The sequence below is a fragment of the Notechis scutatus genome, chromosome 3 (genome assembly GCF_049901735.1).
Source record: "Notechis scutatus isolate UNSWTSFEM ecotype Mainland chromosome 3, rNotScu1.2, whole genome shotgun sequence".
NCBI lineage: Eukaryota > Metazoa > Chordata > Lepidosauria > Squamata > Elapidae > Notechis > Notechis scutatus.
In genome coordinates, this window is record NC_142011.1 from 127,083,919 (window position 1) to 127,110,921 (window position 27,003).

The window sequence follows — 27,003 nt, forward strand, 5'->3', positions numbered from 1 at the left end:
AGCCATTACAAGCGGGAAAGATACATCTTGACTAAGCAAACACATTTTCCTAACATTGCCCTAATAGCTTTTATTTGTGGTCTACCTGTCTATGTGTGTATTTATTTGTCCTCCAGAAAATCATTTTCTGCTCTTATAAAGGACATATCATTCAATATATATAGATAGAAATAATATGCACATAAAATGAATGACCTCATTGTTTAAGCAGCTATTAGACAAATATTTATTGACCTATGCAGGGAAGATTAAATCACCTCTTCAGACTTCAGTACATAATAATTGACATTAGATAAACAAATCAAGCATAATTCAACCACCTAGTCCTATCATTCTTTGCTAATTAAAAAACAACAACTTTATCTACTGGAACACTTTTTTTTCTCTATTACCATAGCAAAAATAATAAAAAACCAGAATTCCAAATCTCCTTTTCCCAACGAGAATACATTGGAATTACAGCCAAACAAATTAGTTATAATTCACAATTACATGCTTATAATCAGATGATGGCACTCAGAACCACCTCCAGATTCTCTAGAAAAATGTCTGATCGTTACACATTGGAATACAACTTGAAGGATTCCAACTATCTTGCAAATTCTAAAAGCTATAATTTAGAAAGGGCCTGATTGGGGAATGCAATTTTACATGATGAGACAACAAATATAAGTTCCAGGTAAGACACAAAACATTCTGTTTATGCAGAGATTATTTTATAAGAAATATTATTTAATATACTGTTTCCTTAGACCCTGTATGAAATATATTTTAAATTTACCTCTCAAAATAAAGAAAAAAGTTCCACTTGAAGCATACTTCAAGTGTTATTACTATGCTTTTTTAAATTTTCAATGTAATGTAAATGACCCAATGTGCTTTGTGAACTTGATGTTCTTATTGCTAAATAGCTTCATTTTCAATTTTCTTATTTTTGACATAGGTTAAAGACCTGTAAATGGATTCTGAACAATTTAAATGTTAATAATACAATTAACACAATTCATTATTTAATTAGTTATTTAACAAAAATTGATAATTATTTTAAAAATAAAAACAATGCAATGTATCTGATCATATGAGTTAAAATTTAATGCAGCATAACATCTAAACAAATGCTAACACAGTATAATACCTTTTCCTGATTTCAGCATCTCTTTTATTTTTTAAAAAATGTTCAAGTAAGGATTGAGAGAAAAATAATAAAAATCAAATGTTGCTTTAATCTTGTGCCTCAGGAATTCAAACCTGCAATCTGCAGAGTTTATACTAATTTAAATGTTTTTGAGTTTAACTCAATAATAATACACAACTCCTAATTTCTTACCGTGCCATGTAGCCTAAGACATGTGCTCGGATGATCATGGCTGCTTTGCCAACCTCTATTTCTCGCTGTTTTTCTAACATGTGTTCCAAAGTTTCACGCAGAAATACCTGAAAATATGTGGAACATGTTTATTTACAATATATGGAAAAATAAATTTCAGTGTCTGGCAAAAAAGTGGACTAAAGTTTGTTTGTTTGTTTGTGTGTGTGTGTGTGTGTGTGTATACACATACATACATACACACACTGCTCCACTTTTTTCTGGATCTCTTTTAATCTCTAGAGCCCTCTACCTTCTCCATCAAAAGGAAAGTTATAGATTAGATAGACAGACAGACAAATTGTCCAATTTTGTTGGATCCAGGCCTGGTCTTTTGATAAGTAGATAAACCAATACCTCTTTAAGGACCTTTGTTAGCTTCCCCTTCTCTCGGAGGGGTTTGATTACAGCCCAGATCTAACTCCCAATCCCACATTTGGCTGTTTAATTAACCAGGTAAGGTAGGGGTCCAGTTGATAAAGCGGCAGAACTGAGACTGCAAATGACCATGTCCATTTCCTAGGGGTCCAAGGGCTCAAAGGTTTTCCAGATAATACCTCAAGGCATCACTTCTCTTGTCTCAATAGATTCTGTCATCTTGCTTGAAACATGAAGTGGATGCAAACAATTTTATTAAAGAAATGCTAAACCAGATAATTGAAAATTATACTAACTGGATTTTTAACTCATCCTTCCCCAAAAGTGTCCAGTACCCTTTAAATAGGGTAGCTGGCCAGAATGTTGTGGAAACAATGAGAAAAGGGAAGTTATTATACTTTGCTGACCATAATGCCATAGAATAAATTGAATTTAGGACTCTTTCTTATGTTTGTCATGTTCATCCCACCCCACCCCCGCATCACTTCAGGGATGTCTTACACAGCTTAATTCATGGGCTTCCAAGAAGCTGCACAGATCAGTGGAGAGCAAGAGACCATTCAGGAGATCTTGTTAAATGTCCTAGTTACTTCTATATTCCAATGGTCAACAAAGAATAGAATAGAATACAACAGAAGAAAGAGAAGAGAAGAGAAGAGAAGAGAAGAGAAGAGAAGAGAAGAGAAGAGAAGAGAAGAGAAGAGAAGAGAAGAGAAGAGAAGAGAAGAGAAGAGAAGAGAAGAGAATTCTTTATTGGCCAAGTGTGATTGGACACACAGGGAATTTGTCTTGGTGCAAATGCTCTCAATGTACATAAAAGAAAAGATACATTCATCAAGAATCATAAGGTACAACACTTAATAATAGTCATAGGGTACAATAAGCATCTAACACAATGTGCCTTTAGTAATTTGGGAATTGCCCAAACACTGTCTCTAACAGGCCCGTCAAACTGGCGGCTTGTGGGCTGGATATGTGCAGGCCACGCCCACCCCAGCTCTGCAAAGGCAAAAACCATCACAATATGTCACAATCTGGCCTGATTGAGTTTGACACCTGTGGTCTATAAGCTCCTGCATTTATCAGATGTCTGAGGTAGACCATCTTAAATGTCCCTCTTTTTTTTGGAATAAAAATAATTTTTTTTTTTAAAATTGTTGTTTTTTTTTAAAAAATTTTTTTAAAAATAATATGTAAATTTTTTTGGGTGATAATTAAAAGACAAATTTTGAAAGTGGGGGTTAAGAAGGTTCCTATAACAGTCGAGCCACTGATAACTAGTTTTAGGAGCAGCCATGGCATCCCAGGTTGTCTCTTTGCTTAGCATCATGTGTGCAGGCCTCATGTTTGGCTAACAAATGACCAGCAGTTCTTACAATAGCTAGGGCTGCTGAGCACATAATTGTTACATCACTTCCTTGTTCTGGGTTGTGACTAATGCAAAAGATGAAATCTGATTGGACAGATCTAAATATAACTGACATGACCACTAACTTCATTCAGGCAAATCTTGGTTAGATATCTCAGGTCTGTCTCTGCATCCATGATTAAATTGTAAATGAGGTCGGTTTTATTACAGACTTGGTATTTAAAAAACAACAATCTAAGCCCAGTGTGTCAAGTAGTTCAGTTGCTTGGTTCTTAAAATGAGACCGAGGAATTGGAAATAGTTTCCGATCTCTCTTCCCCTGGAACCATACAGTAATTAAATAGCTAGCTAAGTAAATGGGAGACAGATTAACTTTTCTGTTTATTAAAATGGAAGAGCTCCACTATTAGGTTTGTGTTCACTTATGAAAAGTCTTTATGGCCTTTGTTGCTCTGCCAAATTCTCTAAGCTCTGGATAGCCCTTGGATGGGTCCCTGTCAATCAAGATACTAAAAAATCTTTCATGCACATAGCTTACTTGTTAATGAGCAGAATGTTTCAATAAGAAAAGTTGACTGTCTAGAAGTCATTAGTCGTTTCACATTAACTTATGCTGGCGGAAAAATCACAAATTCTATCTGTAACTCTACATAACATAGGATACAGAAGCTAAGAAATTTCAAGAAAATGATTGCAGAGACAAAGACTTATGAATGCAGAAGAAATATGTTTGTTGTGCAGATTTATTTACATACTTAAACATGAAAAACCTTATTTAGGCCACAATTCATATTAAAAAATTGGGAGTGGAAGTACTAATGCTCTGCAATTGAGATTGTGCATACTCTGCAGCCACATATAATACACCCTCCTATATAATTTAAGATTAGACAATATGGAGACTGCATGCATCACTGTTGTGCAAACTACTCTTTACCATACCTGCAATGTGTGTTCTGCTGATACTCATGATTAAATAAATATGTACTTGCATATCTATTTATTTGAAATGTTAAATAATGGAAATGTTTTAAAATGAAGTGCTGTTCCTAGCTACCTGCCATCCTTATTCTCTAGGACTCATCAGGGTTAGAGACATTCAAGAAAATGAAGAGAAAATGGGCTAATGTTGTGGATGGATTAAAACACTATCTAAAATCACTCCCAGTCACATGAAGAACTTCAACTGCAATGGAAAGGGTGTTGGTACTTACCTGATATGCCCGTTCTCTGTGAGCTGTGAAGAGCATCCAGAAGTGGGGGGTGCTTCAGTCTCTTCTGGAAAGGCTGGGCTTAAAACTCCAGGACGCTCCTCCTCCTCCATGGGACACCTCCCCAGCGTCCCCCAGTTTTGCGAAGACTGAGTGCCAAAGTCTGGAACTCATCACCTAATCTAGATCCCTGACCGGAACGGAACCCCACCAGACGGAAAGAAATGGGTGGGGCTGGATGCTCTTCACAGCTCACAGAGAACGGGCGTATCAGGTAAGTACCAACGCCCTTTCTCCCATGAGCTGTTCAGAGCATCCAGAAGTGGGACATACCAAAGCTTGGCCTGTCCTTAGGATGGGACACCGTCTGGATCGAAATCCACTCCTAAACTCTATGGACCCTCTGCAGGACTCTTCTGCCAAATGAAGTGTCCGCTGAGGCATAGACATCAATTTTATAATTTCTGACAAAGGGCGATGGTGAAGCCCAAGTCACCACTCTGAAAATTTTGTCTATGGAAGCCCGAGTGGCCCATGCTGCTGATGTTGCCGCACTCCTTGTCGAGTGGGCTGTAATGCCCTTAGGAACTGAGATGGACTGGCATTCGTAACTTTTAGCTATGGTGGCTCTCAACCATCTACCAATGGTCGATGCCTAAAGTGGATGGGTTGAAGGATAGGAATAGAGCCTCAGATTTTTGAAATGCCGCCGTGCGGTCTAGATAGATGCTTAACGCCCTTCGAACGTCAAGTCGATGCCATTGATGCTCCAGTCTATGAGATGGTTTCGGACAAAAATTTGGAAGCACCAACTCCTGCGCTCTGTGGAAGGCTGAATTTACTTTAGGGATGAATGATGGATCCAATCTGAGAACCACTCTGTCCGCATGAAACACGCACAGGTCCTTTCTCATCGACAATGCTGCCAACTCGGAAATCCTCCTTGCTGATGTGATCGCAATTAAGAAGACCACCTTATATGTCAGGAATTTGAGACTAGCGGTTCTTAAAGGCTCAAACGGGCCAGTTGTAAGTGCAGTTAACACCTTGTTGAGCTCCCAAGTGGGATAGCGGTGAATTACAGGAGGTCGTAAGTTAGCAGCACCCTTACGAAAGCTGCGGACATGTGGATGGTGCGCTATGGAATGAAGGTCACCCCAGGATATCACCGAGGCTAAGGCCGCCACCTGTCTGCGTAAAGTATTTGGAGATAGGCCCTTGGTCAACCCCTCCTGTAAAAAGTCCAATAATTGTCCTATTGATGGGGCAGTTGGGTCGATCTTAGGCCCCTGGCACCAGCAACAGAAAGTGGACCACGTGGCCTCGTATATACGATTTGTAGGGGACCGTCTGGATGCTTGTATGGTGGCAATGGCATCCTCTGAAATCTGTTGGGTCCTTAAACGGTTCCGCTCAACCTCCATACAGCTAGGCTGAGCCATTGTGGGTCCAGGTGAAGTACCGGCCCTTGCGAGAGGGAAACCCTCGACGGTGGAATTTTTCAAGGTTGTTCTCTCGACAGGTCCTGTAAGTCTGCGAACCACGTTCGCCTGGGCCAGTAAGGGGTGACCAATATCAATTCCGCTCGTTCCTCCAATAACTTCTGGATCAACTTGGGTATTACAGGGAGTGGGGGAAATGCATATAGAAGTCCGGGAGGCCACTGACATCGCAGAGTGTTGACAGCCTCCGCCCCCTGAGTCGGGTACCTTGAAATATACCGGGGCAATTGGGCGTTGAGGGGAGAGGCAAATAGATCGATCACTGGTTGCCCAAACCTCCACACTGCTTCCTGGAAGAGAGACGGGTGTAGGTGCCACTCTGCCTGATCTATCGTGGCCCTGCTGAGCCAGTCCGCTTGTGTGTTTAAGGCCCCTGCTATGTGCTCTGCCTTGAGCGACAACAGATTGGCCTCGGCCCACTTGAACAACCTGGCTGTCTCCAGCATCATAAGTTTGGAATGGGTACCCCCCTGTCTGTTTACGTGGGCCTTGGTTGTGATATTGTCTGTCAAGACCAGAACATGGCATGACTGGAAGAGGGGTAGAAAACTGCGTAACACCAGATGAACTGCTCGCAGCTCCAACAGGTTGATGTTTTGTGATTGTTCGTAAATAGTCCAAATTCCCTGAGCAGTGTGGGATTGGAAGTGAGCTCCCCATCCCATTAGGCTGGCATCGGTCGTGATCGTTGCCCTGCACGGTTCCTTGAATTGACACCCCTTGTTTATCGTGTTTTCCGACCACCAGCAGAGTGATCAAAGAACATTGTGCGGTACCTTTATCCGGACATTGGAAGTGGCTCTTCCGGATCGCTGGAAAGGTAGCAGGAACCATTGTAGATCTCTAGAATGGAATTGAGCCCAAGGCACAATGGAAATACAAGAAATCAGTTTCCCTAACAGTTGAGACAGAACTGCCAGGGAAACCCTCTTTAAGGCTCTGATCTCTCTGGCCAAGGACTGGATACTATTCAACCTGTCCTGAGAGAGAAAAACCTTGCCCTCCACGGTATCTATCACTGCCCCTAAATGAACTAACCTAGTTGAGGGGATCAAATGGCTTTTATCCCAATTTATGGAAAAACCATGACCTTGAAGGGTCTCCAGGGTAATCTTGGTATCCAAATTTGATTGATGTCTGGAAGATGACAAAATTAAAATATCATCCAGATAGCATTGTAAACAAATAGATTTGATCCTCAGGGAGGCAGACAAAGCCGCTAGGACCATGGTAAAAGTCCTAGGGGCCGAAGCCAGACCGAATGGTAGGGCGATATATTCGTAGTGCCGATCACAATAGCAAAATCTAAGATATTTGTAGTGAGCAGGTCTAATTGGTACATGTAGATAAGCCTCTGTGAGATCTATAGAGGTCAGGACATCGTTCTCTCTGATGCTGAGCAGAATGGACTGGAGAGTAGTCATCTTGAATTTTCGATAAACCAATGATCTGTTCAGACTTTTGAGGTCCAGAATTGCCCTCCAGCCCCCCGAACTCTTTGGGACCACAAACAATATAGAATAACAGCCTTGACCCCGTTGTTCAGATGGGACCTCCCTAATGGCCCGAATATGCAGAAGATGATTGGTAGCCTCCTGCATCAACGCTCTCTTAATGGGGTCCGTGGACCTAGGACTCCTAATGAAAAAGTTCGGGGGGGGGAGGATTGAAACTCTAGTGCCAAACCAAACCTAACAGTGTCCCTGACCCACGCATCAGAGGTGGAGCTGTCCCATTGATCAGCAAACAATTTTAGCCGCCCTCCAATGGGAGCTGCTGTCAAGGACTCACTTGGGGCGACGAAAAAATCGGCCTCCGGTACCTCTGGGGTTTCTTCTGTTTTGGCCTCCCTGCTGACCTCTATCGGAAGATTCAGACCTATCCTGTCTAAAACTGGGCCTGTAGCCTGATGTTCTCTGCGATCTGGGAATGTATGGACCTTGATAGTAGGGCCGAAAGGAACCCCTTCAAAATGACTGGGGCGTTCTGTTTTCAGACCTCCGAAAAAGAGGGGGAAGCACTTTTTTCTTGTTTCTATTCTCAATAAGCAGAGGCTCCAAGACACTGCCAAATAATTTATCCCCCGATATTGGGGCTGATGCCAGCTTGCATTTATGCTTGGTATCTGCCTGCCAATGTCTGAGCCATAGCAGTCTCCGTGCTGACATGTGAGATGCTATGGCTCTAGACGAGAATTTGACTGCATTAAATGTGGTGTCGGTGGAGAATTCTGCCACTGCAATAATCTTAGCAATGTCCTGGTGGGCTCTGACATTTGACACCTGCAATATATTCCTCAAGTGGAAGAGCCATCATAGAGAGGACCGTGTAAAAAAGGACACAGCTGTAGCTGCCCTAATGGCCCAGGCGTCAGAAACGTGCGCCCTACGGAGTGCCAACTCTGCTCTCTTTTCCTCCGGTCTCAGGGCTTCCTCGGCCTCATTGGGAAAGGTTGAAGAAGAGGCCAGTGCCACAATGGGCTCATCCACCTCTGGTGTTTTCAGAAAATTTGAAAACTCTGGTGCCAAATTATAATATCGTTTATCGTACCCTGTTGGGGCTGGGTAGGATGCTGCTGATGCCCATTGATTTTGTACTAATTCAGCAAACATATGAGGGACAGGAATAGTTTTTCTGCCTCATTAGCCGGTTATGAGAATATTAGGTCCTCGGATTCGTCCTGAGACCCTGCTGACAATGGATGAGGACTTGATGTGCCTAGTTTAGCGGTGTTCTTTGCTTTGAACAGTAAAGATTTAAAGAGGTGCGGACGAAAAAGACCAGAAAAGGTAGGTTGGTCCGGAATGAGGCCTTTGTCATCCGACATTCCTCGTTCTAGTGGGTCAGCCTCTGACAACCCCAAGTCCATCTGATGGATCGACCCCACCTCCATGGGAACATCCTGGTCATCTAATTCCACCTCCTCCTGAAGACCCTGGACTGGTATGTCAGGAATATTGGGGAATACCTGAGTTTGATGTTGTCCCATATGCACAAAGGATTGAGCAGACAGGGATCCCGTTTCCGAAGTAGCCGAAAAGTGTCTGGTCCGGATGGATTGCTGAATTCCAACCGCAATGCCCTTTTGAATTGCCATCTCCATCCATTGCCTCATTTCGATGGGAATAGTCTCAGGTAATCCCTCCTCCTGTCTTAAACCGGTGGCCATAGGGGTGAAGGTTGCCTCTGGGCTTCGCCGGGCAGTGCTCATTGGAGGAGATATGGCTATGGGAGGCTGTCCAGAAATAGCTGTCTGGGCTGGGTAGATAAGTCCAAGGGCCCCAGCAATGGACTTGGGCCCTGATCCGATTGTTGTGTCATAGCCATCTTGTCCGCCTCCCTGGCCCGTTTCTGCAACTACCTTTCCAAGGCTTGGTGCCGTCTACGGGCATCCTTATCCGCTGCCTTAGAGGCCTTTTTGGGGCCCACTGACTTATCTTGGGACTTATTTGTCTTGGAGCGGAAGACGTTGTCACCTTCCATTGTGGAGGACTGAATCTCGTGTCTCTAACTTTAATTTTTTTAAAAATTATTATTATTATTATTATTATTATTATTATTATTATTATTATTATTATTATTATTATTATTATTAGTACTTAGGGGTGATGCCTACCCTTGTGGTTGAAAGTAGAGAGCTTCTCCAGGAGTGTAAGTCTATATATATCTATCTATATACAAACACACACATATATACATATGCCTATATCTAAATGTAAGCCTGTATATATGGGAAACAGTATCTAAGGGTCCCCAGCAAGGGAAACCCCCCAAGTGCTCCAAGCAAGAAATATTCAGGATCCCTGGTCCCCAACATGGGAAGCCAGCTATACAGGTCCTGGATGGATCCTTTCCTGTCAAAAACGTCCCGCTGTTTGAAATGGCACTTGAGGCTTCACTCCAATGTAACGATCCAAAAGCAATTGCGAGAGGGGGAAAAAAAAATCCCGTTTAAGGACTAGCCTGCTTATCCAACGCCAGCAGGCTAAGAGAGAAATAATCCCAGGAAAGTGGAGTGGGAAAGTACTTGCCCCGGTCCCCAAGAAGGAAAACCAGCGGGGAATGGCGCCTGTAATATTTAGGCGCGAACTTGAAGCCAGCCGTTTAAAATGGCGGGAAGCAGAATCTCCGATGTAAATGCCTGAGCAGTTTAATGAGCTGCTGCTGCTGACTCTCTAAAATGTTAGACAAATGATTCTGTAAGGAGAAGTGAGCCGCGGCTGGGAGCGTTCCGGCAAGATCGCAAAGATAAGACGATCGGGGAGTTAGATAGGCTAATTGCCTGAAGCGGCCGTCTCAGGCTGCCTGCGAAGTGGCAGGCTCCGCCAGTCACAAAGGGCTGCTCTCAACTGATCGGGGGGATAACCTAATAGAGCCACAAGCAAGAGCAAACCTGAATCTTGACTAGCTGAATCAGAAACCGTTCCAGTCAGGGAGTGCGCAATCTCTTACCACGAAGGCTGAGCTAAAACTGGGGGACGCTGGGGAGGTGTCCCATGGAGGAGGAGGAACGTCCCGGAGTTTTAAGCCCAGCCTTTCCAGAAGAGACTGAAGCACCCCCCACTTCTGGATGCTCTGAACAGCTCATGGGAGAAAAGATTACACTGCTGTTAATGGTTAAGTGTCTGAGGATTCAACACCACTGACAATGCTACTATCCTTCAAAGCGACCTTGATTATGTGTCTGAATGGTCAAACATCTGGCAACTCCAAATCTCGACCAACAAATGCTCTGTCCTACACATTGGTAAAAAAAAAAAATCAGTACACCAAATACAAACTAGGCGGATATGACCTCATTGATGATCCTCACTCTGTCAAGGACCTTGGAGTTCTCATATCAAATGACCTAAGCGCCAGACCTCACTGTAACAGCATTGCCAAAAAGGCATTAAGAGTTGTAAATCTAATCTTACGAAGCTTCTCCTCCGGAAATATCGAATTGCTAACTAGAGCATTAAAAACTTTTGCCAGACCAATACTCAAATACAATTCATCAGTCTGGAATCCACACTGTATATCGGACATTAATACAATTGAGTGAGTCCAGAAGTATTTCACAAGAAGAGTGCTACACTCCTCTGCTTGCAACAGAATACCCTATATCACCAGGCTTGAGATTTTGGGCTTGGACAACCTTGAACTACGCTGCCTATGGTTAGACTTAAGCGTAGCACACAAAATTATCTGCTACAATGTCCTACCAGTCAATGACTACTTCAGTCATACTATTTCCTGTATTCTTACTCATGTTTATACTTATATCTATTATCTTGTCAGAGATTGACAAATAAAATAAATAAATAAAATAAAATAAAAAATGACATTCTCAAGGTGAAAAATGGGTCAGGATTGACCCAATGAGCCTGGAGGATGGATGGAGAAGAGAGTAGCTCAAATATACAGGGTTAAGGATTGATTCAACATGGGGGAAGTTATACAGAGTGACCTGAGTCTAGGAAGGGTTAGAGATGTGGGGGGGGGGAGTGAGGACCACTAAGTATTAGGGAAGAACATAAAGAAATGTTCTGTGCATTTTGGGTTGGATGAATGCTTATTTCAATTAGGCAATATACTGGGTTAGTTTCTTTGCCTTAGATACAAAAATCACAAGCAAAAAATGCTCAGCAATATTAGATCATGACTGAACCCAGCTACTGCCTACCCGAAGAGTTAAAAGAGCAGAAATTTATGCTATGCCCAGTCTGCTCATTGTACAAATATTTTAGTTGCCATTCTTCTGATATTGCCAGAGGTCAGTTAAATTAATTGTTTTTTCATTCATACCTCAATTATGTAGGACTTTTTTTTTAGAGAATTACATTTCATTTCAGCTGTTCTTAACACCAAAATCTACAATTAGCAAATTTATCATGTATTTTTATGCTGCGCAGGATAGCACAGAAATTAAATAGTTTACTATAGTTAGCTAAAGTTACTTGATAACTGGGCACCAACCGCTACAAGCTATCTAGCTTTGGAACTGAGGCAACGCCCAGCTCCCACTGTGTATTAATACAGAAGATGCTTTAATCATTATTCTGGCTTTGCATATCCATTCATTTTTATTTTACCTTAGATTTCCCAAGTTGCCATTCAGTTTTTGTACTATCATATAGATAGAGGAGGGCAGCACACTTTCCTTTTAAATCCTCAGGGAGAGTCAAATTCCTCATCAGGACTTCGTATCTATAGAAACAAACCAATGACATTATTTTTAATTGCTTTACTTCATTTTCCGTTCTTCATCTGCTCTTAAACAAATCAGATTGCTACCTTTTGTGAAAATCCTGAAATGGCCTCCGCACAGGAAAACCTGCTCTTCGTATCCGTACTGTTTCGAGCATACCGGAGTAGCACAACTGGTTCAAAACCACATTCTGATCAAACTGGTCAGGCATCTAAAATGTAACATAATCAGGTGTATTTCATTAGCTATAAAACTTGTGAATCTGTAAACAAGAGATTCAGGGTATGTCAAAGAGTGATACTAAACATATGACACGCATTAGTGCAGCTGCATTATTTTTAAGTATTAATTTCAATTAATGGAGTCATTCAGAGGGCAAAACAACACCCTCAACTCTTCTCAAGCTTTTTCCGGTGGATTGGGAAAACTTTCTGAAGCCAGTGCAACAGGGGTTAATAAAGAGGAGATACCAAAGAGACGTTTGGTGGTACAAATACCAATCTGCTCAGGTAATCTTAAGCCCTTTCTACTTAAGATTGATTATCTTTTTATAATTTATTCTGGGCTACAAATGCCCAAATTCATTCTCACACCCTCTCTCACTTCTTTTGTATCTCTCTGTGTACATATTCTATGTGAAGAACTTGTATGTGTAAAACTGATTTTGTTCAGAAATAATGAAGGAGTTACAACAAAACTTGCATGAGAAGTAACAACCTTGAAGTCTTTAAAAATGAGCATGCGGAAACAAGAATACAGGTTACAGCAGCAGTTGGAGCCAGGACTACCATTGCTAGGAAAAGTGATCATAAGGTATAAAGTTATTTGATCCCGTTGCTTAGCGCAGGCAAATCCTGAGGATCCCGGTTGCCAAAAACCAGACTATGGAGATCATTAAGCGAAAAGGGGTGGAACTCCCGAATAAGGAGCATGAAATGGTGGGGTTTTCTTCAGACATATATTATGGAATGCAGGTGAGATCGTGGGGGTTGGAGGAGGGTGGATGGAGGCCTCAGACTGGCTGGCAGAAACTTTGGCGGGGGGGGGAGAGGTGAGGCCATGAGAGGGTCAGTAAGGGGTGCAGGTGAGCTGGTGAGATCTTTAGGTGGGTGAGATCTGAAGAAAAAGTGGTAGGAACAATATACAATAAACTTGCAATATTTCCTGATTGCTTCCCTTTGATCTTGCTTGCGGGAAACTGACAAAGGAAGGTTGCAAATGGTGATTGCGCACCACAGCTTGCAACAATGTCATAATTGTAAGACGAGTATCTGAAACGTGACCACATGTCCATAGGGGATGCTGTAACAGTTGGAAATCATGTATCAGTTGAACATCTTTTTTTTCAACGCAACCATAATAATTGTTGAACGAATGGGTGTAAAGCTATTTGTATTTTACTTAAATATTAAAGACTACTTGTATTACTCTTGACGTACACAAAGGAGAGGGTTTTCTTCCTTGCTCATAATACTGAACCAGGGATGATCAACCAAGGAAATGGAGGGAAATTTAGAACATAAAACACATCATATAGTTAAATTGGGAATCTGCAGTTTGATATTGGGGTGGCCACTATCTTGAGCTGCTTTAAAACAAAAGCAGTCAACTCATGCCCCATTGGATCATCATTTCAGAGATATTTCCTGACTTAAATAGAGAAAAAGAATGATTAAGGGCAAAGAAGGAATGATATAGGAACATCTTGTGATTTCCTGCACCTTGACTGACCACCTTTCAGCAACTGATGGCAGGATTGGTCTGCCTGATTTCCAGTGGCCAATGGTGAGAACAGTCTATCAGATCTCTGGAGGGCTTGGTTGGAAGCAGTCTACTGATTTCCAGCAGGCAAAGAAAAGCTAGGGAAGGACCAATTTACTGAACCTCTGAGCAGCAGTGCAGTAGGACTGAAATGGCCATAACTGCTAAATTTCATACCCGTAAGAGTCATGGATTTTGGATGCATTCTGTAAGTTAGACCATTTGAGGTATCTTGGTTCAAAAATTGCTCCCCTATGATGTACCATTTTGCACACTTGGAAGGTTATAAATAAACAGTCATGAGAATTTTAGTAGTATAGATACATTTATCCATCTTTATGAAGAACACAAATTATATTATCAGAATGCCTAACTACAGTATATCAGTTGTTAGAGAACATGAATAAGGTGACAACGTATATAATGTTCTATTCATGGAATCCCCATAATATTGTGCAGCAACAAAATGCTGACTTAAATAATTTGCTATAGCTTTTTAGTGTGTGTGTGTGTGTGTGTGTGTGTGTGTGTGAGAGAGAGAGAGAGAGAGAGAGAGAGAGAGAGAGAGAGAGAGAGAGAGAGAGAGAGAGAGAGAGAGAGAGAGAGAGAGAGAGAGAGAGAGAGAGAGAATTGCAGGCTAAGATCTACCTTTTCAGTCTTTTTCTGTCTAATCCAGTCATCCTACTTAATCCAATGACCAATCCCAACTCACTAGCCTTGATTGCTATTTAGCAATTCCAAAAGCTTGACAGTAATGACAGAGTAAAACGGAGCCTTGGCAAAGATACAATTTTATAGAAGACTTAATAAGAATTGTGTCATCCATTGAGAAATACTCTCCATTTTTTCATATTTTTGTGCTATGTGTTTTACATACCTTAGCCAATTTTTCCAAGAGAAATTTGTATCAAGAATTGTAAAACAAAGTAACTATTACCATAAACATTAGTAATAATTTTGTAAGATTAAAGAAAAGTATTTGCTGTTTTAACTAGTACTAATAAAAACCCATTAAACTATAACCTAAAAATCATGAATTCGTTATTTACAATAAACACCAAAGAAGTTGATGCTATCCTTGTGAAAATTGTTTTTAAATTTGTTGAAAATATTTTGTAGACATGGGCAGAAATTCATAAAATAGAACTGAAATACTTCAAATGCTATTCCACTATTACACTTGAAGAAAAAAAAAGGCTAAAATTTGTATGATCAGAGTACAGTACTGTCTTCATTCCCAAATTTAAGTAAAAGTTGCAATGTACAAGTGATGATGAGCACTAATATCAGCAACTTTTCACAGCACTTTTAAAGCATCTTGATCAATATACTTTAAACAGGCAAAAACCTAAGTTCATTAAGATATTTCTTATCACTCCTTTATGAAATAGATTCTATTTTTATTTTATATATCATGTCCAAGTAACACATTTGGAATACCCATGAAGTGCATAAAATGTTTTGTAGTACCATGAAATACATATAGTTATGTTAGGAAACAGAAAAATGCAAGTACTTTTATATGTTTTTTTTTTAAATAATGTAATACTATTTTCCCTTTTCTTTCCCCTAAAATAATTTTAACAGTCCACTAAGTTGGGAAGTCTGGATTGTATTTCACTCCATTAATTAAGATAAAGAATAAAAAAGGAAGAAATTTGTACTTAGTATTATTATTAGTAGACAGAAGTATATGCTAATACTTTATATTCAGGCAACAAAATATTAAATTTCTGCCTGGAAACAAAGCATGATAAATATCAAAATCTCATCTACAATACAAAAGATCTTAAAACAGAGTTAGCACCGAACATAGTTTTTCTCTGCTGCAAGTTTGCACCCTGTGCAAATACTTTTCTATGCCCAGTTTCTCAAAACATAAGAAACAACCGAAATCTTGCAACAACAAATAAATAAGTTATCACTCACCAACTCATAGGGGTTGTGGGTGCACTGCAGATTCATATTTCTCAGAGGCAAAATTCATATGGAAAGTAACTGCCACCCTGACCTTTTCCCTGCACTGCTAAAGACACTGAACAATAATGAACACTATTCCTAGTGCTTTAAAAAGTGCTCAGTTGCCATGACAACCCCTCCCTTTCTAAGGATAATTAGTATGGTGTGTCTGTCAGATCTGATTGGGAGGGCTGCACAGAAAAATATGCAAATGAGTGACACTAGGGCAAGTCACTCCTTTGCTGTGCGCTGCAGTAAGAGAGCTCTGTGCATCTCACAAAACAGGACTGAACCCTGGAACTATTTTGTTAAAAGCAATGTCTGTAGCACAAGAGCTAAACTGATACACACACAACTAAAAATTAAGTTGGAAATCAAAAGGCAATTTGTATTAGAAGGGTTGCAGGCTCCAATTTATCTCACTGGAACAAAACTATGCCCTTGAGTTTGAGACAAAACAAGGTCAATACAAATGAAACTTACCTTGCAGCGTTTCTCTTAGTAAATAGCATGCTATTGCTTCCGATTTATTCTCTGCTGCTTAGTGCTTACAACTCCTGAGAATAAATGCAACAGTTGTAGTGTGGTACAAAGTTGCAGTTCAATGTGCCATCTTTTAGAAAAGACTCAGAAGGAAGATTTCATCCACAGGATTTGGATTTCCTTCAAGTCAGACTTGATAGCAACTTTGGTATGTGTGTGGGTGTGAATGTTTACCCTTATTTATGGCATAATGATTCAGTTCAGTTGCCTGAATAATTTGAAGCCCTTCGCTTACACAGCTTTTTCTCCATTATGCTTTTACTTAGTATATGTGTGTTCATTATTGTGTACATTATTCTGAAATAAATGAATCTGGCTTGCATCAAAATAAGGACTTAAGTGATCTCTGGCACTATGTATTGGCTAGTAGTTTCACAAAGTATGCATCTCTAATCTAGCTCCATTGCTTTTTGCAGCCTCCTTTCCCCATCCTAATCTGTGTTGCTTTTACATGGTTCCTGAACCAATGCCAAGCCCAATAATCTGTGCAGAACTTTGGCAAGAATTTGTACTATAGCAGTCCATTAGCTGGGGGAGTGATTGACAAAGGGGAGTAGTCGAAAGATAGAGGGTCAGCCCAATCTGTTGGTGACATATGATTTCATACATCATTCCTGAAAAAGAATGGTGCACTAAACAGAAAAGAGATGTTTCGCCATATTCACTTTTGATTTCTCAAACCATAGTTTAGAGATCAATAGAAGCAGCCTGGAGTTTCTTTAACGTTCATGGTTGTCCAGAGTCACTAAAAAATCAGATTATGAATTTTATTATTCATTATCATCAGACTTCCTGAAAAATTCTATGTCCTGAATTGCAGCTTCAGTGACATTTTGCACATATAAGTATCATCTGATTTTGTATAGTTTAATAACTTCCACAATAACGGAAGATCTGACTACAGGTGGACTAAGTTTAGTGAACACAATCATGACTGGCAACATGATTGTTAAGACGAGTGGGCACTAAGCGGTGTGCTCATGATCTTACTTCAACTTTTCGTTGTTTTACTGACCTGTAAAGGTTGTAAATGGGAGAATCGTCATAATTGCATACAGTTGCTAAACAAGGCAGTCACTAAATGAGGACAATCTGCATATGCTGAAAAGCGTCTTGTGTGCAAAGAATGTGGAAGTTCTGGCTATAGAATTTGGATTTCCGTGAATCTAGGTGCAAATCACCATTTGTACATGCATTTTTTAAAGAATGGAGGTTGGATGCATCTTTCACACTTCATTTTAATGAAAAATTTCATTAAAGGAATATAGCATTAGCCTATCATTCATTCTGAAGTTAAACTTAACAGGATTGTGCAATGTTCTGGAAATAATCTGAAATGACATTTTGAAGCATCTTGGAACACAAATGCAGCATTTATCAATAACCCTTTAAAGTAGACAGAACTTTGATGAGGATCACATAACTGCTCTTTGACCCAAGGAAAATTATGTAGCTGCTTTAGAGGTGCTAAATTCATAGGTATGGGTTCTGTGCACTCCAAAGCAAAAATTGAAAATTGAATCCTAAACACTGCACTATTCTATAAATTAAACTTGCATGCTTGAAGCCAAAAGTAATTTCTTACCACAAGCCCTAATGATAGTGGGATAACCAGTTCTCTCACAGTACAATCATATGCATTCAGAATGGTAGTTTCAGGGACTGTGACTTTGTATATGGGACTGTATATTTAAATGACTTTTATACTGCATTAACTACATCTCAATTTTATGCTTTCCAACCCAGGTAGTCCTCATTTAGTTCATTTAGTGACCATTCAAAGTTACAACAACACTGAAAAAGTGACTTATGACTGTTTTTCACATGACTGTTGTGGCATCCCTATGGTTAGATGATCAAAATTGGCAACCAACTCATATTTATGACAGTTGCAGTGTCCTGGGGTCATGTGATGTACTTTTACAACCTTCTGACAAGCAAAGTCTTCCTAATGCTCTGTAGCAACAACAGCATTCATTTCCAAGAGGAAAACCTCCTTTCCAAATAGATGTATTTGGATTAATCACATTTGCTCAAAATCTATTCCACAACAGTATAATCTTTTCCTATTTTGTTTAGGTCAACCTCATCTTCTATATCGGTATATTATAGCACAGAAAATCCAGACAATTGCATCCGCCTTTGAGGGATAAGACAGTGACCATATTTTCAATAAGAATTCAATTCAAGGGGAAAATAAATCTGATCAAACATATTTAAAATTTAATTAATTCAATAAAATACAATGTGATTAATCCCCATCTATTTAGCAATTCCTATCTTTTGTCAGATTGAAATTACAAGTGAATGGAATGTTTTGAAGATTCCAGAGGAAGTATGGAACTTACACTGGCTTTCACTTAAATTTTCAAATAGTTCTTCGCCTTCATAAGATATATAGGCTATATACAGTACTTAAAATATGCCACTAATTTCTTTGGATTAAGCCATTAAAAGGAATTAAGTTATAAGAGGAATAGTGTTTTTCTAATGTGCAAATAACATACAAAATTATATGCAGCCTAGTCACCAAAAATAAAAAATTTAAAAAATTGCCTGGAACAATGAAGGTAGTTATGAATAGCTAGGCCTTTGGATATCTAACAAAAGCAGAAATGAATTGCGAAAGAAACTGAGAAAACTGAGAAGAATAAGATGAAATAAGGGCATGTAAAAAATGAAATCTAAACAGAATGAGCTAGCATGAAGAATAATCTGCTAATTGGAAATATTATTTCTTTCAGTTATTCTAAATTGTATAGATTTCAGGTCAAATGTTACTAATTTTGTGAAACAGAATTGCTATACTTGCCTATTTGTTTGTTAAAAAATGAAGCAATGAAGCAATAAATGCAGATGACAAAACCATTCCCATTTCTAGAAACAATCTATTTCTACTGCAACAAAGTATTTTTTATTCATTTCATATCTATGTGGAAGAAATACTTTTTCAAAGAGGAACTGTTTTATATCCATATTTTATACAGTAAAATTCCTTGATATAATTTTATAAATGTAAATACACACGGCACATTGTTCAAATTAAAGTAGCCAATTCCATCACAACAAAATACAACAATTGTTCATTCTCATGAAAACATGACAAAGAAAGGAGATTATAAAAAAGAAAATCCTTCTATATGCCAGGATTTGAAATTCCATCTTAAAAAATTAGTTCTGTTATCATAAGAAAAATAATCATAGTCTTCAAAATAAATTCCCCTCAAAGGAAGTTCAAAATATGCAACACCCTGTTTAAAAAGAAAAGCAGTATTCCAGATAGTTACTCACCATAGTTCATTCAAGGTTTCCAAGAAAGATTTCAACTATCAAGCAAATATATGTAATTTCTATTCAGTTAGATTAAAATCTAAGCAAATACGTTTTTAGTTTTTATTTATTTCATTATTTGATTTTTCCCACCAGTTAAAACATTCTTGGTGGAATACAATCTTAACAATAAAATATATATGGATAATTATAAGAATAAACAATATCCCTCAAATTGAACCACATATAAAATAATAACACAATCAAAGCAATAAAATTAGAAGCCAACATCTGTACATCAAAAGGCTATTATACAATTCTGTTTTTAGTAATTTCCTTCAGGTACATTTCCTCTGCTTTACAAAATTACAAAGTTAAGAGCTGAGGGCATTTCAAGGGATAGGGATATTTTCATGTAGTTGCCAATTATTTCACAATTCATGATCCCAAATCATTTTCAGAGAACAAAAAAAAAAAGATCTATAATCTATATTCCATTTCATTCATATATTATAAACTAAAATTAAATTTAAAAATGAAGCCAGCCAGGCTAGTTAACTGAACACTTAGCTAAATTAGGATTTTTATTTTAGATTCTACAATTCAAATAAAATACCCAGTCACGACAATTTCCATTTATCTCTTGACCACAGATCAAACAATGTGCTGTTGTACTGCTTATGTGTGAATGAGAAACAGAAAGACAGAACATGTTAATGTATTTTTACAACGTGGGCATGTTGCAATTCTGTTTATGGCCAGAGAAAATTACCAATTCTGATGAATTACCTTCTCAGAGGAGTAAGGCAGTACACCTCCTTTTATTGAAAACAGACACTCATGTCAAAGGAAAATATAAACAATGGGCAATGAGAATGGAAGGAAGGAAGGAAGGAAGGAAGGAAGGAAGGAAGGAAGGAAGGAAGGAAGGAAGGAAGAAAGAAAGAAAGAAAGAAAGAAAGAAAGAAAGAAAGAAAGAAAGAAAGAAAGAAAGAAAGAAAGAAAGGCAGGCAGGCAGGCAGGCAGGCAGGCAGGCAGAAAGAAAGAAAGAAAGAAAGAAAGAAAGAAAGAAAGAAAGAAAGAAAGAAAGAAAGAAAGAAAGAAAGAAAGAAAAAAGAAAGAAAGAAAGAAAAAAGAAAGAAAGAAAGGTAATCATAGTAAAACAATAATTTAAAAAAATCTTATTATCCCTGCAGGCATGATTTTTACCTATGGAATCCTTTACAAGTGCACTGATGAGGTAAGTGAAAAGCAAGAGATGCAGAATGCCTTTCCACTAAATGGGAAACAGACCATGTTCAATATAATAGCGAGGGAATAGGGGGAAAATGACTTGTGGTTAACTTTAGGGCTGACAAGTCTTTGTACAACTGACAGCAGGGCTTCAGGAAGCCAGCTGGAAACCTTGACAGCCACTCCTCTCCACCTGTGAAAAGTCTGTTGCCACTTCACTTAAGGTCATCCTAATTAAAGCTTGCAGCCCGATGGTTGACTCTCAATCTGCCTCTCTCCTCTTTGCCACATTGTTATCAGTCAGTGGTCTTCCGCTGAAGTAAAATAAATCTGGTTTGGAGATAGTCAGAGATTTGCTCATGGGTGGGGGAAGACATGCTGTGAAATTCTAATTAAGAGACAGCTGTCCTTTCTCACCAAACTCCATTGACCAAAAAAAGCAGAAGCATCGGTGTTTACAATAGTAGCCAGGAAGTCCAAACCATGTAGGTGAATAATGGCTGTGCTAACTCAATCAGATTGTCCTAATATTGTAGTGACAGATGAACTTCCCTTTCTATTTTAAACTAAAGAAACTACAGACCTATATTTTATGCTTGTTTCATCTTTCAGCGATGGGAAATCATTTAAACTACCTGGATTAATGTTAACAGTAGATAATATTACATTAAGACTTAATTTGAGATCTGTTTTGAAATTTAATTTTGTATGTATGTTAGTATGTGCAATTATGTGTGTGTGTTAAACCTATGTTATTTTGTTACTAGTCCCCCCCGCAAAAAAAGACTACATTTTTCTTCTTCTTCTTCAATACCAGCATCACAGTGCTTCCAGACAAAGCTTATATTGTACAATTATTTTGCCTTATTCGTAGAATGGAAGGGGTGTCCAGAAACTCATTTGTAAGTAGGTCTCCTGCATTTACCCACTATTTCTGGTTTGTTTTGCTGTTTACCCCCACCCCCACCATGCATTAACAAAGCAAAAACAGAATAGCTGCCTAAAATGTTTGGGTTGCTAACACAAGGAGTTGTTTATTTGATAGCAGGATCTTTAATTTTCAATTGGATTTTCTTTTAAACATAAGCCTATTAAGTGTAATTAGAGTAATTATTGTACTAGGGTTTTATGAGTTTATGCAGAATAGCAACAAGAAACTCATGGCCCCTAACTGCATATATAAACCATGCTTGCTTTAGTGCTGTTGTTTTGTGTATTCTATTGCTGAATAATGGCAATGTGATTGCCCAATGAGTTTTAATGGAAAACTAATGAAAATGGGGCAGTTATTGCTCTGATGGAATCCAAGCAGTTTTCAAATAAATGTCCCTGTGATATAAGCCTGACAAAGAAAGTGAAAAGAATGAAACGATCCATCTTACTATGCTCCAGGTTACAAAGCTACTATAATATCAAAAGCTGGCTAGAAACAGGAGAATTAATGGTGTTGCACTCTTAATGTAAGACATTCATAAGGGTAAAGAAGTAATAATAATAACCTCAAAGCTCAGATGAAAAAAACGTAAAGAGCCTGGAGTTTTATGTCTATAACTATTCAAGAGATACAACTTTGATTCAACGCATACGACTTTGAAATATAGCGAATATTTAAAACTACTATTAATATTATTAAATATAGTTATTGGTATCAATTTATTGATAAATTGGTATATTTATTAATAAATATCAATTTATTATTCTTACAGGAACAGTTACACAATCATCTCTTCAAGGGGCACAGGATGATTTTTGCTTATCAAAGGACAGTGGTTTATCTCTGAGGACTGAGCCAGTCAATCCACTTTTGCTACAGTGCACCCATCAAGAAGAATAAAGCCTGATCCACAGGTGGCAAGCTGCATATCTACAGGAATTTTGCTTGAACTGAAAATTATTAATTTTTACTTCCCGCTATCTTAAAGAACCTAGGGTTAACTACTGATCACACACATTGAGAAAGATGCCAAACTAAACCGATGATCACTCATTGGTTCCAGGGTACAGATAAGAAATTATCTCTAGCAACAATCAATCATTGTATTCCTCCTTTAATTATAACTTTCACTGAATTGATCTGTACAGTTTGTGATACCTGGAACCAGATGCTTGACAACATAATTCAATGCTGATCACAAAAATGAAAAAGAATTAGAAGATATTTTTACACATGTCTGATAGAGTATGTTTGATTCAACGGATCACGCTTTTGTGACAAGCCGAAGGGAAGAAGATCTATGATAGCGTGTTTTTTTTAACCACGTGGAATATAATTTCAGCTGTACACTGGTTGCACTGAAACTAAAGATTCAACAATGGTAGCTACAGCAATTCAAAATGTACAGTGTTAAAAATTACATATGCAATAATTCCATTGACCAGACAATGGTTTTATTCATTAGGTAAATGCTTCTGACCATTTCAATGAGATTTGAAAGGGGAGCGTCCAAGTGAAATTGTTCTCCTTTCTCTGTTGCTTATTAATGGTGTCTGAAAAATCATTATGGGAAATTAGCTTGTCTTAAAGCTAATATTTGATAGTCTAAATTAGGTACACTAAAAACATAGTCTACTGACTAGTTTTATGTTGCTAAGAAACAAAGGTCAGGCAACTTTCAAAGGCCAAATTATTCCCGTCTCCATGGTAAACTCACAAAACTTTTTCATTTCAAACTTTCACCCTGTAACTTGGGACAAAAAAGATCTACTAGTTGTGTTATTCTCACAAATAACTGTACATTACATTGGTTCCACAGCTGATCTTCCATCATGTCAATATATTAATACCTGACAATGTTCCTTGTGCACAAGAAAAGAAAGAAGACATTATATTGCCACCTGCTGATTTCCATCCTACAGCCAGGTACTTGCACGTGCACAGTAAGCATTTTTGGATGATGAGGGAATCTGTTGGCATCATTTCAAAAAAGCAAGAAGCTTCTCAAAAGAATGGCTGACAGAGATTTATAATTGCCTTGGTATGTTTATATTAACTAGAGTCAACAGACTGTCTACTGTAGATCCCAGAGAAGAACTCACATTAAAAAAAATATATTGGTGCCTATATGTTAATGTACTAGAATTGTTTTTTCAGTCAACCGCCTAGTAAAAAATTTAAGACTGCTGCTTTTGTAATGTTAAAGGCTGAAAGAACCTAGGAGATTGCCTGAAAGTGCACAGTACGTTTTTCCCAAGCGGACCTCTCCTCCTTTTCTTTCTTTGCATGGTTTAAGCATTACAACTGCATCGATGCCAACTATGTTTAACATTAACCAGCCTCTTCCTCAATTAAGATTTGCAACCTCCCATCAAAGGCTGATTTAAAATTCTAGATTAACCTGGATTTATCTGTGCAATTAAAAGACTAGCTAAGGAAAATCAATAATTAAAAAAAAAACCCAAGGATTTATTCAAATAAAAAATATTGTCCTAAATCTAGCCTCTTGATTTGCAACCAGGTATGTGCAATGGAAACATCAAAGGATTGCTTTGCATGTTCTTTTTTGGCTGACTGTGGCACTTGACTGAAGTAGCAAGGCCCTGTATTTTTAATCTCTGCCAACAGTAAGGGAGATGAAAGTACCTTCATTGTACACGTTTCTGCTGCTAGTAAGTACAATTCAGGAAAACCAGTATAGAACAGATACCTCTTGATTGATAAAAGGACTATGATGGATCAAAGATTTGGTTCTCTATTAAATTAGGAAAAGAATAAGTGGGTAATAGATTTTTGTCAAAATTCCAGTGTCCCTTGTTTTGTAACCTGTAACCTGTAAAATTTAGGACAGCATGAACTAGGCACACAAGCTACTCTCGATCCTTAAAACTAGGTTAACCAAATCTAATTGCTATGTTTATATATAAATATCCATGTCATAATTTACTGTACAAGTAAGCATGTTGTTATTTACTGTGGTGACCTAGTTTACCCAACATGTTTAGTTTAGTTTAGTTTACTTTATTGTCATTGCACCTCGTACAACGAAATCAAACACCATTTTTAGTTTGTAATTTGTTGAAACCCTCGCCACACCTGCCTCATGTTATTGCTATAAAAATTATCCTCAATCCTCCTCTTATAATCAGTCTTGGCCTTCTGAATACCTTTCTTCAGATTAGCTCTGGCAACACTGTATCTTGCCCTAGCGCCGGACCTAAAGGCCTTGGTCCTGTCACGCAAGAGGCACTGGACTTCCTTCGTCATCCAGGGTTTCTGATTGGGATAGATCCTAATACATTTATCCACAGTGATAGTATCTGTGCAGTGTTTGATACAGCACAGAACAGTTGCAGTGTGCACCTCTAGGTCAGGGTGATAAAAGATGTCCCAATTTGTGTTCTCAAAACAATCTTGAAGTTGTTGGGAAGCATCTTCTGGCCAAGATTTCACTGTCTTTATTATAGGAAGAGCCCATCTCCTAAGAGGGATGTACGCTGGTGCTAAAAGCAGTGACATTTGGTCTGATTGTCCCAAATGTGGTAATTGTATAACCTTATAGCCATGTTTGATGTTGGTATACACTTTGTCCAATATGTTTGCTCCTCTAGTAGCACAGTTAACATGCTGATAGAATTTAGGGAGCACTTCTTTTTAATCAGCTTGATTTAATGCACAGCACGCTATGATATGCACAGCATCAGGATACTTATTCTTCTGATTACTAACAATGTTGTACAAGAATCCCAAAGCTATGGTAGTATTGGCATTAGGTGGGACATAGACTCCAGTAATCAAAACCATGCTGAATTCTCACGGAAGATATATGGGTCTACATTTAAGAGTCATATACTCCAGATCCATGGAGCAGTGGCTGTCTACAGTCTTTGTATTGATACACCAGCTTTTGTTCACATAAAGGCTTAAACCTCTCCCTTTGGTCTTACTAGAATCTCTACTCCTGTCCTGCCAGTGAGCTGTGTAGCCTTCCAGATCAATAGCTGCATCTGGAATGAGCGAATGAAGCCAAGTTTCTGTGATTAGCAAAATATTTAGACAATATTTAAAACCAATCAACTTTTTTAGACAGTGCACCAAACTGAGGATCAATGTAATCACAGTTAAGCAAGTTTTAGTACTAGGGATTTTAACAGAGGCCATTTAAGTACTTTAGTTCTTTGTACCTAATGCTGTAAAACACTGTAGCCTTTCAAGATTAAATGCCGTTAATCTAGCAGTTTTACCCCAACATTTCTATATCTTCTGATGAATTTGGAGCAGTCTTTCATGTGTGAAAGTTGATGTCACACAAGAATTAGCATTTAATAATGTCTTTGTTTAAGAAGCAAAGTCCTTTCACAACCATTTGTTTTATCTTTCTATTAGATTACTGTATATACTCGAGTATAAGCCTAGTTTTTCAGCCCATTTTTTGTGCTGAAAAAATCCCCCTCGGCTTATACTCGAGTCAGATTCCCTCTGAAAAAAAATGGTGTGGAGTCGCGGCCTCGGCGGCAGCGACTCCCAACAGCTCCAGCCGGGAAGGGAAAGGCAAAAGCGTTTGCCTTTCCCTTCCCAAGGCGGCGGGACTGGGGCCGCTCCGGCGGCAGCGACTCCCAACAGCCCCAGCCGGGAAGGGAAAGGCAAAAAGCGCTTTGCCTTTCCTTCCTGAGGCGGCGGGACTGGGGCGCGCCGGCGGTAGTGACTCCTGACTCAGGGGGCCTCCGAGGGAGGGGAAGAGAGTGACTCCTGCCTCCCGCTGTCATCATCATCTTCTTCTTTTGGGTTAGTGAATCAATTAAACCTTTCATGATAGTGAGATCGTTTCCCAAATTAATTATTTTTATTTTTGAAATTTACCAGTAGCTGCTGCATTTCCCACCCTCGGCTTATACTCGAGTCAATAAGTTTTCCCAGTTTTTTTGTGTAAAATTAGGTGCCTCGGCTTATATTCGGGTCGACTTATACTCGAGTATATACGGTATTCAAAAACTGTAGTCCTGAAGATTTATTGGTGACAATGTAATACATTAAAATAGAACTGCTATATATTTTACATAGTGATTAAAAGGTACTATATAAAACTGTGACATTAATACATACAGAACATGAAGGATGTTGATCTTTCTATGCATCTTTTATCTGTAATATAACTATATTAGGCTAAATTAAAGGCCCATTAGTATAATCTGAGATAAGTTACAAGGCTGCATATTTTCTTATAACAATTATATAAAACAATTATACCTATATATTGTTATTCATAAATATCTACAAATGGAAATCA

The 27,003-nt window shown here is 38.7% G+C and overlaps 1 protein-coding gene across 2 annotated transcripts in view; it reads right to left on the reverse strand.

Annotated features, from left to right (window-relative positions):
* MYO10 (myosin X) overlaps nucleotides 1–27,003 on the reverse strand; it is a 158,582-nt gene that overhangs the window by 26,509 nt on the left and 105,070 nt on the right. For both annotated transcript variants that reach the window (XM_026673440.2, XM_026673439.2), the window contains 3 exons: nucleotides 12,103–12,227; nucleotides 11,901–12,015; nucleotides 1,328–1,434 (listed from right to left, as the gene is read on the reverse strand). In XM_026673440.2, the coding sequence (XP_026529225.2) occupies nucleotides 1,328–1,434; nucleotides 11,901–12,015; nucleotides 12,103–12,227 (347 nt within the window). The remainder of the gene's footprint in view (nucleotides 1–1,327; nucleotides 1,435–11,900; nucleotides 12,016–12,102; nucleotides 12,228–27,003) is intronic.